General features: G+C 46.2%; 1 protein-coding gene across 4 annotated transcripts in view; it reads right to left on the minus strand.

Moving 5' to 3' along the window:
• The window catches only part of DOT1L (DOT1 like histone lysine methyltransferase), a 79,418-nt gene that overhangs the window by 12,264 nt on the left and 53,360 nt on the right, over positions 1-13,794 (minus strand). For 2 of the 4 annotated variants that reach the window (XM_033082021.2, XM_033082018.2), the window contains exons 17-26: positions 12,583-12,684; positions 11,890-12,027; positions 10,776-10,901; positions 9,407-9,888; positions 8,639-8,762; positions 7,754-7,900; positions 6,329-6,455; positions 4,454-5,037; positions 2,211-2,416; positions 798-862 (exon numbers count right to left, since the gene is read on the minus strand). In XM_033082021.2, the coding sequence (XP_032937912.1) occupies positions 798-862; positions 2,211-2,416; positions 4,454-5,037; positions 6,329-6,455; positions 7,754-7,900; positions 8,639-8,762; positions 9,407-9,888; positions 10,776-10,901; positions 11,890-12,027; positions 12,583-12,684 (2,101 nt within the window). The remainder of the gene's footprint in view (positions 1-797; positions 863-2,210; positions 2,417-4,453; positions 5,038-6,328; positions 6,456-7,753; positions 7,901-8,638; positions 8,763-9,406; positions 9,889-10,775; positions 10,902-11,889; positions 12,028-12,582; positions 12,685-13,794) is intronic. The other 2 variants (XM_033082020.1, XM_033082019.1) reach the window with 2 other exon arrangements.

The raw sequence follows: 13,794 nt of genomic DNA on the forward strand, positions 1-13,794 counted from the left end.
AGAATGGGGATTTATAGAATCACTGAGTCCTTAAGGCTGGAAAAGACCTTTAAGATCATCCAGCCCAATCATCAACCAGCACCAACACCACGGTAATCACTAAACCATGCCCTCAAGTGCCACATCCATTGGTTATTTGAGCACTTCCAGGGATGGGTACTCCACCTGGGCACCCCCTTTCAATGCCTGACAATACTTTTAGTGAAGAAATTCTCACAATATCCAATCTAAACCTCCCATGGCACAGCTTGAGGCCATTTCTTCCTGTCCTGTGCCTTGTTTCCTGGGAGCAGAGCCTGACTGCCCCCTGGCTGCTCCCTCCTGTCAGGGAGTTGTAGAGTGAGGACTCATCCAGGCTGAGCCCCCCAGCTCCCTCAGCTGCTCCTGGTGCTCCAGACCTTTCTCTGGGCAGCACACCCCTTTTTTATCTTTCAATGCCCACCTTTTACCATTCTGTAATTCTATTTCTGAACTAAAGGCAGAAATATTTGTGAAGTCACCTAAAAGTCCTTAAAATTAAGTTTAACACTATGAGTGTTAAACTGTTAGAGGAAAAGTCTGAGAGCATTATCTTTGCACTACAGATCCCTCCTCAAACCCTGAGTCAGTGAAAAAACTGCTCAGATCTTTGGTGATCTGTGACTGCAGAAAGAAATGACCCAAAATCTGTAACTAGCAGCCACCTGGATTAATGATTAAGAATGGCACTTTGTTCAGCAGCAGACAGAAACCTCCCACTGCCTGACAGCTTCACCCAGCCCCACCCATCACAAACAATTCCCATTCCTCACACCTACCATTTTCAACAGTCTTCTGTGGAGATTTGCTTTCCAATGATATTGTTGCAATTTTCCTCTCAATTCTAGTGGGAAAATAAAAAGGTTATAGCACCTATAGCAAACCTTCTGTTGCACATTTACTCTCACATTCTATACCCCTCAGGATCAGGTCTGATCAGATGAGAGAGTATAAAAACCAAGTCACCCCCACAGTTTTGTGTCCCTAAAGGAACTTAAAAGCACCGAAAGTCCCACCACAAACTCTAGGCAGGAGCTATTACAAAATTACTGCTCTTTGACAGAATTAGTGCACGTTCAGAAAAATTTGATGTTGCTTTACTTTCAAAAAAAGAAGTAGAACCACATTTCTATGGTGATTATTTTTTCACAGAACCACAGGATGGTTTGGGTTGGGAGGGACCTTAAAGCTCATCAAGTGACACCCGCGCCGTGGGCAGGGACACCTTCCACAGGTTACTCCAAACCCTCTCCAGCCTGGCCTTGGACACTGCCAGGGATCCAGGGGCAGCCACAGCTGCTCTGGGCACCCTGTGCCAGCGCTGCCCACCCTCCCAGGGAACCATTCCTGCCCAATATCCCATCTGACCCTGCCCTTGGACAGCTTTCCAGCATCTTAAACATTAAAAATATTGCAGCCCTCAGGCAGGCAAAGGGTGCCAAAAAACCCATTTGCAGAGTAACACATCAATAGTTTGGGGCAGGAAATCAAAAATTTTAAACATTTTCAAACTGGGAGTGAGCAGGAGACAGAGCCTTAGTTAGAGACCACACACAACCTCAGTGCTCCTACAAAGCAGCACAGGAAGAAAATCACAGAGTCCCAGAATATCCTGAGCTGGAAGGGACCCTCAGAGCAGCCCCTGGCCCTGCCCAGACCCCCCAACAATCCCACCCTGAGCATCCCTGAGAGCGGTGTCCAAACGCTCCTGGAGCTCTGGCAGCCTTGGGGCCGGGACCATTCCCTGGGGAGCCTGGGCAGTGCCCAGCACCCTCGGGGGGAAGAACCTTTCCCTGAGCTCCATGCCAAGCCCTGACACAGCTCCAGCCCTTCCTGGGCTCCTGTCCCTGTCCCAGAGCAGAGCTCAGCCCCTGCCCCTCTGGCTCCCCTTGGGAGGAGCTGCAGCCCTGGGGAGTCTCCCCTCAGTCTCCTCCATTTCTCCCTCATTTCTCCACCAGTTATCTCCAAGGCCAGACCCTGCCAGCCTTGCAAACAGAGCAGCAGCAGTTTCCCACATTCTACTGCCTGAATACCTTCCCTGTTCACAGCTTCAGCCACAGAAGAGATTTTGGGATAATGGGATGGGGTTTCCAGCAAGGGGAACAAAGAGGTTTAAACACACCCCTCCTGCTGAGAGCAGTGTTATCAGCCCTCAGAGAAATCTCATCCTCAAGCTGTGCCTGTGCATTCACCTGCTGCTATTGTGCTCATCCTCAGAGCCCTGCTCGTCATCCGATGTCAGGGGGGAGTAATGGACACCGTTGCTCTGAACGAGGGGCTTCTCCTTTTTCAGCACTGGGGGCTGGTCATTGTCCTGGTAAGGAACAGGAGAGTTCTTCAGGGAGTTTTCAGGAGAGGAAATGGCTGTTATTTCTAAGGGCTGGTTAATGTTATTGACCTGGGTGAGAAGGAAAGAAAGCAGTTACAGATGAGAGTACTCCTGGAAAGGCAGCTTGTTAATGAAGGATTTTAATGTGGGTTTAACTTGCTCTGCAACACCCAAGAGCTGCTTGTTTAGCGCTGCTATATTCCACCTCCTGCATTAGAACTTGGGGTGAAAGATGGAAAATAGCTAATTTTCATTCTATGATTTTATGTCTGAAATCAGAAATGACAACCTGGGATAAACTTTTTCTTCTCAAACTCCACTGCAGGATCACATGCACACAACTCTCTAGCTGGCTTCATTAGCAAGAATGCCATATGCTTCTGGCACTCCTCTGCTGTTTAGTCAATCTTAGCTTAAACTATTTTCAAAATATTGAATCTACAGCTTTAAAAATCAACTTCAGTGCAGAAACAAGCTCTTTGTCGTGAGGGAGGAGATTATTTTTAATTTTTAATGCTCTGACAGCAAAGAGCTCTTTGAAGGCATTCTGCTTCTACACAAACTGTTCACCAACTTATTGAAAATGAGAGGCAGGAGAATTGCTGCAAAGAGGCTGCAGAGCAATTCCAGCCTGGAATTCTCCCCAATTCCAGGAGCTTTCCCAAACACTGCTCCTGTGGAGCAGTTTTAGTGTAGAGTATATTTGAACAATTTTAAGAGAAATTAAAAAAATATATAGTTTAGGGAGGTTTTTTTGCTTTAGTTAGTTAGAAAAATTAATTAAGATTAAAAAGAGAGGGCTTTTTTGTTGTTTATTGTTGATAATATAGTTTGTGTGAAGGATGAGGGGGAATAAGTGCAGTTTTTGATGATAAACTTTTTTTTTGTTTTTAATTTTTTGAATTAGTTTTAACATTGTAGAATTTAATATTTAATATTAATAGAATAGATGGGGATATAAGTATTATGAAGTTATTTTAACATATATATTTTGAAATTTTTATATTGTTAGTTTATTATTATATTCAATATATATTTAATTCTATAAATATATACTATAAATATAAATTTATATATAATATATAACATATAATATGTATAATAATATACAATATATAATATAAATATCATGATATAATATATTATATATAGCAATGTATAATAATATAGATATTATAGATAACATCTATAATTATATATTTATTTATAATATTTATATAGATAATGATAGTGATATTTCATAGTAATATTTATATATGGTATATAGCATATATATAGTGTATATGTAGTGTATATCTATATGTATATAGTTATATTAGATAATGATAGTTACATATACATAATGACAGTGATATTTAACAGTAATATTATGGTATATGGTATATATATAGTTTTTAAATATATATAGTGTGTGTATATATAGTATATTGTTATATATAGATAATGATAGTGATATATATATAATGACAGTGATATTTAATAGTAATATTATGGTATCTAGTATATATAGTGTTTATATATATATAGTATATATACATAGAATATAGTTACATATAGATAATCATAGTGATAGTTATATATATAATGACAGTGATATTTAATAGTAATATGGTATACAGTAAGTATATAGTTTTTTTATATATATAGTGTGTATATATATAGTATATCATTATATATAGATAATGGTAGTGATAGTTATATATATGATAGTGATATTTAATAGTAATATTATGGTATATAATATATATAGTGTATATAGATAGTATATAGTTATATATAGATAATGATAGTGATAGTTATATATATAATGACAGTGATATTTAACAGTAATATTATGGTATATAGTATATAAATAGTATATAGTTATATATAGATAATGATGGTGATAGTTACATATATAATGGCAGTGATATTTAATAGTAATATTATGGTATATAGTATATATATAGTGTATAGAGATAGTCTATAGTTATATATAGATAATGATAGTGATAGTTATATATATATAAAATGATAGTGATATTTAACAGTGATATTCACAGATGGTTTTCCCTTACAAAGTGGATTGTTTTGAGGCCTATGCTGTGCTGTGGCCCAGCTCCTTACCATGGAGTTGATGTTGAGGGGTGAGCCCGAGGGCTGTGTGAAGAGCCCGGCCACCGAGGGCAGGGGTTTGCGTTTCGGGGAGACGGCGCCGGTCCCGCCGGGGGTGCCAGTGCAGGATCGCTTCCGCCGGCCCCGCTTCTTCCCGTCCTGCGCGTGGGCCTGGCCGGGCACTGGGCTGTGCTTGCTGCAAGGGGATTGTTTTACATGTCCTGTATTAGGAGAGATTGTAAAGATGATTCTCCTCTTGGCCTCGTTCTCAGGATCTGAAAACGCTGCATCACACTGCAGGTCCCCCTTTGTTCCTTCGGCAAAGATCTTCTGAGCCTCTGCACTCTGCAGTCCCCCTGCCAGGCTCTGGGCCGGGCCACTTAAGCGGGGGCTCGAGTGCTGCTGAGCAGGGGAGTTCTGCCCAGAGTTCCTCATCATTAGCAAAGGATGTTGTGGAGTGGAACTCCGAGACCCTACAGAGTTAAAGAGACTCCCAGAGTCGTCCAGAGCTGCCTGATCAACACTATGGTTAAGATGGGCTGGGCTGTTTGTAAGATTTCCATTGACTGCCACGGAGCCAGAAGAGTAAGAAAAACCTGTTGAGAGGGAAAGTATAGATCATTGCTGGGGCTGAGCAAGGGAGAGGTCACTGAGTACAGGGCTGGGAGGGCTCAGAGGGATTCCAGCTCTGCCTGGAGAACAGCCACTGGACTACATGGAAAACACAAGGCTGCTTTTCCATGGGGCAGTGAGAACGTGGCTCTGGGTGCTGAGTTGCAGCTCGGGGTTAGGGACTTCCCCTGCTCTCTTGCCAGTTCAGGAAAATCCACATGGTACATGGAGGTATCCCACAGAACACGTGCTCCTCCCAGTTTTACATGGAATTCAAGTTTAAGCTTTGTTTGAACTATTACCCTCTACTCTCAACTCCTTTCTTTCATCAAGGAAATGGATGACTCAGTCCTTCCCTTCCCCAAAATAAAAAGGACTTTGCCATCCACACAGCCCACCTCCTCCAAATTCAACAAAAGGCTGTGATTTAGGAAGTGACAGGGGACCTTCAAAAACATAGTGGCAGAAAAATGCAACAAGGGATGAATCTTGGGAAGGGAATTCAGTGTTTGTCATGGGGTATCATAAATGGGTTTAGGGTTTTAGGGTGGCCTGGGCTCTCTAAATGAAAAGGGCAGAAAGGAACAACACTGTAATGGCTTACAACAAGGCTTTTTAAAATGCTTCATTGGCTTTATAGAAAAATGCAGCCAAGATCTTTGCAAAGCAGATATTGAAACAACCCAAGCCCCTCAGGGTGGTAAACACTGAGAACAAAAGCACTCTCTGCTGAGAGATCAGCTGTAGAACCTACTTTTCCTGGCCCACAACATTCTCAGAGTAGCTAAAGACCATGATTTCCATGGATCAGTGAGTCAGAAGCAATGTCTGCACCTAAAGGGATCTCCATCCTCTCCCATTTGAGCTTTTCCCACCCAGGTTCTTGTGCCTTTAGAGGTGCTCACAAGGCACCCATGTAACCTGCCCCAAAAAATCTGTTCTGCTATTTAAAGAGCCTGGTACAATAAACCTTTTAGAGCCAGATCACCAGCTCAGAACATGGCTGTGCAACACTCTGCAGCTTTGCCACACTGTAAATCTGTGGGAATCTCTGGATCCCCACAGAATTTACAGAAGCAGTTTATTTACAAGTAAAGGCACATCAATCCAACCCTTTAGGCCAGATGCACCCAAGCTGGAGGCACATCAGAGCAGGATGTCTCTGCTCTCACCCAGTGCCTCCAGGACCTGGCAAGAAGTGCTTGGAAAACTCTTGTGTGTGTGTTCAGGTGCTGCCCCAGCCCAGGAGCAGCTGTGCACAGGTGAGGCTGTTACCTGAGGTAGCCAAAGCCAGAGGCTTGTTTCCAGCAGCATTGCTCAAGCCATTATGAGAACTAGCACCAATCTGCTTTTCAAGTGTCGATGAGTCTCTGCTCTGGTGAACTGGGCTGGGTGTGCTTCTCTGGGGAGAGAAAGAGGCATTTCAGGAAACAGCAGCAGAAATCTACAGCTTAAACCAAATTGACATGCATTAGTACATCTGTCTAGGGAGGTGGCTCTACTTCCTACATGCTCTAGATTCAGCTTGTTTTGAGAAAATCATGGGTCAGCATGCTATGGGCCAAAAATGTGATTAATTATGCTGCAGTAGTATCTCAGACACAGCAGACACCATGCAGAGAGAGAGGCTCATCATCACAGAAGATTCAGACTAAGCCAGGAGCTCTGAATTCCAGCTCTGCCAGGAGCAGGAATGGCTCAGCTCACTGCTGCAGCAGGGAGGACACTGATGGTTGTATCATGTCCCCAGGCCTGTGCTCACAAAGCTCCCCAAAACAACCTCAAAGGGAACATGAAGTGCATCAGGCCATGTTCTCTGGGACATTCTCTGAGGATGTTCTCCTAAAACATGGAAAACACCTGTGAAATGGCAGCCTGAACAAACAGGGAGGTGCCACCCAGGGCTGGCATTGCCCTAAGGACACCCAGGGCTGGCATTGCCCTAAGGACACCCAGAGCTGGCCAGACTCTGGTTCTGCTAAAGCCAGAAGTCTTCAGCTGGAAAAATGCAATGGATTCAATACTGTGAACCAACTCCAGCTTTCCCAATAAAGGATTGAAAGACAAGCCATGAATGGATTCTAACTCACAGCTCTTAGGAAAAGCAGCAAAAGCTTCTCAGTTCTCTGCTGCAGCGCTTCTGTGACAAACTGGTGTGAGAAACTGGACCAGGCCTTTTTGAACTCCCTCTCCACTCAGAGAGGCAAGGACTTGTCACATCTCAAAAAGAGATGGCCCCAGAAGCTCTCTGCTACAGAGCAGTCACTCACATGGGAGGTATCACAGCCCCAAGGGGCTGCTCAAGCTCACTGTGAGGAGAACAGGCAGCTTTGAGGTGACTGGGACAGAAGAATTCTCTCCCAGGTTTCTGCAGGAAGCTGGACTAAGAACAAATTGACACATGCAATTCTCTGCTTCCACTGCCACAAACTCTCAGGCTTTTCACCCAGACACATATTCCAGACTAGGCTCTCCTGAGATATTTACTTTATTCTCCTTCCTGGCTGAACCCCCCATCACCCCACAGAGAAAGGAGAGGAAAAATCTCCAGGATCCAAGAGGATGCATCCCCCAGCAGCCTCCCCCAAGGAGCAGACCTCCAGGATGAGAAGCCCATGGAGGATCCTGGGGCACAGCACCCCATTCCTGCCCACTGGGATTTTAGTTAGGGATGGAAAGTGTTGACAATCCCTTACTCACCACCTTCTCAACACGGCTAGGTAGGACTACGCTGGCCAGAGGGATACTAACAGGGAGTTTATTGGGCTGCACTGTGCTCAGAGGAATACTGATAGGGAGGCTGGTGATAGTTTCTCCATTACTCACAGAGGTTCTCTCTCTCAAAACCTGGAAAATCAAAAGAGAAAGCAAAATTCTTACACAGCATATTGAAATTCTGAGAATTCTGAGAAAAGGTTTTTAAGGTAATGATAACCTTCTCATTTCTGAGTGTGTGTCATTCCTCCACTCCTTTTTTTTTTTTAAGGAATTACAGGACTAGGAGCAATGACTGTACACCACACAGGGAGCAGCTTGGTTACCAGCACCAGGCTCCTGGGGCAGCAGCATCCCACAGCACAGAAATGTGTAAATTAAAGCCACTGCTGGCCCCAAGCATCAGGAAAAGGAAGCCTTAGGCAAGCTCATTTCCCTGTGTTTTGGTTAGAGCTCTATGAAAAGCACTCAGATGTCAGATTTTTTATCTTGAGGCCTCTGTAGCAGCCAGATGCATTTCCATGGCAACCTGCTACTGCAGGGCACCTGCTGCTCTGTGAGCCCCAATATGCTCCATGGCTGCACCAATTACATGGACCATATTTTCTACTCTATTTTTATAACTGTGCAAGAGCCTCTTTTCCCAATCCAAGCAGACACGTGCCAGATCTAACAGCAGTCCCACTGCATTCCTGGTGCTCAGGGAGGAGCACATCCTCCTCTCCCTCTGACCAGCTCTGATTTATTGCATCACACCCACTGTATTTTGTGTTATTTCCCTGTGTTCTGGCCACAGAACAGTGTATTCCTGCATTCCCCAGAGTGACCACCCTGGAATTGTTGGCCCAGGGGCAGCAGCAGATCCTTTACCTTCTCTCCTGCACTGGGTAAGGCCGCGGGGGAGGAGGGCCGAGTTTCCTGAGGACTCAGCTTTATTCCATTTGCAATTCCAGGGCTTGGATATGTAAGGCCATTCTCTTTGACATGCTCAGCTCTGGAAGAGAGGTGTACAATTGTCAGGATACAAAAGCCAGCGACAGGGAACTCCTGTAGCACACTCAAGGCCTGTCCCACCTTATTTACACACATGAGGAGTTCTACACCCAGGTTACTCTCCCCTCCAGGGACCACTTGGCTTCTCACTACCCTTCATCTCCAGCAAGGACCCTTCTCCTCCCCAGCCCTTCCAGCATTAAAGCAAGCCCAGGATCAAGCCCAGTCTGCTGCACACAACAGGCACTAGCTGCTCTGCAGAAATCTGCAGGAGGCCCAGCTCAGACAAGGGTCATTGTCCCCATCCACCCTGCCTCAAAACACTCCTCAAAATTACTCTTGCCACAAAATAGCCCTCAAAAAAAAAAATCACTCTTTTGCCACAAAATATCCCTGAAAAAAAAAAAAAAACACTATTTTTGCCACAAAATATCCCTTTAAATCACTCTTTTTCCTCTCTCTCTTCAAGAGGCAATCAGCCCACTGCCTCAGCTTATTTACCCCATTAGCTCTCACCACTCATTTTTGTGAAACAAAACAAACAAAACGTTTTAAATCAGATCAACTTTGAAAAAAATCTTTCCACCATCTAAATTGCCAGTGTTATTACCACCAGGTACTGCTCTCCTTGCCCCTCCCTCTCACCTCTGTATCTCAGTAGCTGTTGCCTTCCCATTGACTCCGTGGTCCTGATTCAAGTGTCTCCGCAGGGCGATTTTAGCAGGGGAGAACCTGGTGTAATCAGGGAGGGACAGGCTGGTCACCTTGTCTGCCTTCTGCCTGCTGCTGTGGTTGGGGGTGCAGGGCACAATGTCCTGCTCCAGGTGGGAGTTGGGGTACTGGGGGGTGTTCTGCTTGGACGAGGGCCGGCTGAAGGCGTGCTGCAGCTCGTAGGGGGTGGCGTGGCCGTTCATGGACAGCTCGGGGCTCATGCCATTGATGTGGGGCATGGGGAACTTGGAGCACTCCAGCTCCAGCTGGAACCTGCCGTGCTCAGCCTCAGGGTCACGGCTCAGGTGGCTTTTGCTGTGCAGCTGAACTGACAGGGGCTCCTCTGAGGGCGTGTAGGACTTGAGCTGCAGCAGCTCCTGCTGCCGCTGACTCTTCTCAAGTTCCACGATGCTGATCTTTAAGTGAAGAGGAAAACAAAAATTAAACACTACACTTAACAATTCTAACACATTATAGAGTTTTGCTTCCAAATTCTTCTAAGTAAAAATGTCCCTCCTTCTGGGAACAATGCAAAATGAGGAACACAAAGTCTGAGAAAAAAATTCTGCTCTAAGCTTAAGACCAAAAGGCCTAGGTAAGGAAAATGGATCCAAGACCCTGAGAAAGAACATTTCAGATCTTAAAACCAAAAGGAAGATATCTCCAGCTTACAGAGAGAGTGGAGTAACTCAGTACTGCACAGTGACTCCATGCCAAGGCACCCAGCAAAAGGCTGGAATAGCCACTATCCCAGGGAAGGAAAAGCTCTTCACACGAAGGAGTTTTATTTCTTGTCACTATGAGAAATGTCACTCTGGGGGAAATGATTCCCACACTGTCCCTGGAAGTGTCCAAGGCCAGCTTGGACATCAGGGCTTGGAGCAATCTGGGACGGTGGAAGGTGCCCCTGGCAGTGGCAGGGGTGGAATGAGATGAGTTTTAAGGTCCCTTCCAACCCAAACCCATCTGGGATTCTGTGATTCCTGAACTGAGACAGGAGAACACACATGAAAATCATCAGCTTGTGAATTTTAATTATATGTAATGATAAATCATGATTCCTCCTTCCACAGCATCACCAAGCAATCAGGTCATGGTATCTATTGTCTTTACAAGTTAACCACATCCTTATTTACTCATATCCCCTAATAGAAAGCTCAATCTCTATGGGAATAAAAAAATAAACTAAAAATCAGCATCTGGTTCATCCTTTCCCATCATTTTTAGTGTAACACCCGTAACTGGCCCACGGCCCAAGAGCTACCCCAAATTGGTGACTCTGCATTTGTTCCTTGCTCTCTACCTGCAGTTCCAAACAGTGCTTTTGCTTCTCAGAAATCTGATTCTTCAAGGCCTGTTTCTCTTTCAGCAAGTTCTCCAGTGACAGCGTTGACCAATCCAGCTTCAGTTCTTCACAGCGAGCCTTCAGCTGCAGGGACACACAGGGACAGGGACACACAAGGGACAGGGACACACAAGGGACAGGGACACACAGGGACAGGGACACATAAGGGACAGGGACACACAGGTCAAAACACAGCTCTCACCTCTGCACACCACCTGGGGTCCCAGCAGGAAGCAGGAACTTTGCACTGAATGTGCAGGAACCCCTCAGCCCATTGAAAATTCTCCCAGTTTGGTGCTGGGGAGTGTGGCAGGAGGTGGCCTGGCTCTCTCTAAAATAGTGTTATCACCCACCCTCACTGCTTCCACATCCAGATATTCCCCTCATCTACCTCCTGAGAGGGCTCAGCCTGCAGAAAAGGAGGCTCAGGAGGGTCCTTGTGGCTCTGCACAACTCCCTGACAGGAGGGGACAGCCAGGGGTTTGGGCTCTGCTCCAGGGAACAGGGACAGGAGGAGAGGGAACGGCCTCAAGCTGGGGCAGGGAGGTTTAGGTTGGATATTGGGAACATTTCCTCACTGAAAGGGTGCTCAGGCATTGGCACAGGCTGCCAGGACAGTGGTGCAGCCCCCAGCCCTGGAAGTGCTCAGAGGGGGTGTGACACTTGAGGATGTGGTGTTTTGGTGACCACGGGGATGGTGCTGGTTGATGGTTGGACTCAATGACCTTACAGATCTTTTCCCAGATTATAAATTCCATGATTCTCAAGGTCTGAGTCACCAAGATGAGCACCACAGGAGTTCTGGCCAGAGCAAACCCTGCACAAACTCCCTGTCCAGCCAGATCCAGACCCAGTGACATCCAGAGTTGTTTGGGGACACAGCTGAGGCCAGAGCCAACTGCCACCTCAGGATTTGCTATGGGGTAAATCAGAGGTAAAAAATGGACTTCTGGCAGGTTTCCCCCTCTGTTTCAAAGGACTCTGAGCAACTGGATGTTTCAGAACCCAGCTCTTGCCCTGTCCTAAGCCCAAGGGCAGCACTCCCTGTTCCCAGCCCAGGTGCTGGACCCACCAGCTGCAAGCTCTGGTTCCTGAGTTCACTGTTGTCCTTCTCCAGCTGTTTAGTCTGTTCTTTCAGCTGCTGGTTGTGAGCAGAGATTTCCTTCTGAGCCTGGATCAGGTCGTTGTACGTCAGAGCTTTAACTCCCAGCTGAAAGGTGAAGGGTGAGATAAGTCAATAAGGTCCTGACACCCTCATTCCTGGTGATTGTCCCATTCCCAAGTGACACTGAGATCATCTGCAGAACTCTGCAGCTCTCAGGACCTCCCCCAGCACTCTCCAAGGCACTTTTGTGGCTGCTGGGGGATAACAAGGAAGGACTCAAGGACCTTGGAGCTGCTATTCCATCCCTTCAATGTAAAACTGGCATTAGGCTTTGCCAGGCAGCAGAACTGCAGAGCAGTCTGTGGAGAGCCCCCACATTTCCTCCTGTGCTCCTGGGTTTGGATGGCAGCACAGAGTTTGTCTGAGCAGCAGAGGATGAATCCTTCACCAAGCACACAGCTGTGGTCTGTCCCCTTCCTTGGGCACCAGACACACAACAATCCCAGCAACAAACACAAAACATAACCAGAGTGACACAGACTGAGCCTGATCTGCTGCAAAGCACAGGCTGAAGACTTGAAACTGCTCTGGTCTTACTTAGCTAGACCAGAAATGTTTGCATGCAGCTGGCTCAGGAACCTCCCCCCAGCACAGAGGTACCTCATCGAGCTTCTGCTGAAACAGGCGTTTGATTTCCTCTTTCTGGGCCTGGCAGTGGGTGAATAACTGCTGGGCGGTCCCCAGCAGCTGAGCATTCTTCTCCTGGAAGAGGGAACAGTGACAAAACACACTTTTAACACCAGCTGCAGCATGGGCCATCTCAAGGGGATGTTTGTGGAGCACTTTAGTGAATCTGGATGCAGGAGAGCTCACCCAGCCCTGCCCCAGACTCTGAGAGCCTGGATTTGTTGGGGTGTGATACTGGGGGAGTTAAGCCAGCTGCAAAGAGCTTTTAAATAGGTTTTTGTTCCTGTATGGTAAAATACAAGCAAGGCAGTCTTAAAAACTCATTTCTGTCCTCCTAGTGCATCATGAAGCAGCAGCAATAATCACATCCCACAGAGCAGAAATAGAACTGGAAAAGATTATCTGCATGAAATCTGCTCCCAAAATGGAAACTGGCTCTAAATCCCCAGAGCCCCAGTTCAGAGCTGTCCAATACTCAGGAAAGAGATGCAGTAAATAAAAATACACTGTGGGGGATGTAGGGGAAAGTCCTAAATAATCCAAACCAGTTTTCCTACCTGTGCCACCATTATTTCAGCAGTTCACTCATGCCTCTCACAGCACATTCCCTGCCCAGAACATTCCTTAACCAGAGCCTGCTCCCTCAATCCCTGGTCATGCACAGCAAAGGGCAGGACAGGACTGGCTGAAGAGCCTCACTAACCCAGCCCCAAATGCAGGATTAGTGCAGTAAGGACAGGGAGCTTTGGGATTATCCTGTTCTCCACCCTGTGCTGCTGAGGGCAAGCAGGGATTGCACAGACTGATCCACTGCTCCAGGAGAAGTGGGGAACAAGGGCAGAAAAGCACCTTGATCCTTTCCAACCTTAATAATTCCAGGACTCCATGACTGATCTTCCAAGGAGGGAAGAAGCAGTGCTGGAAATTCCCCACGTGCAGGAACACACAGACCTGGCTTGGGAAAACAATCCCTGCAATGCTGCTGTGGGGGATGCTGAAAAATCATTTTTGTTTTCAACACAAGGCATTTCATTCAGCCTTCCCAGGCACTGCAGGGGCTGACAGCTCCATCTAAGGGCACTCTGGGAAGCAGCAGCTGATTTCAAAACCATTATTACAGAGAGATTTTATTGTACTTGAAAACCTTCCTGTAAGAGGGACTGACTGAACAGACTCTACCCAGCC

The sequence above is a fragment of the Catharus ustulatus genome, chromosome 29, assembly GCF_009819885.2.
Source record: "Catharus ustulatus isolate bCatUst1 chromosome 29, bCatUst1.pri.v2, whole genome shotgun sequence".
Taxonomy (NCBI): domain Eukaryota; kingdom Metazoa; phylum Chordata; class Aves; order Passeriformes; family Turdidae; genus Catharus; species Catharus ustulatus.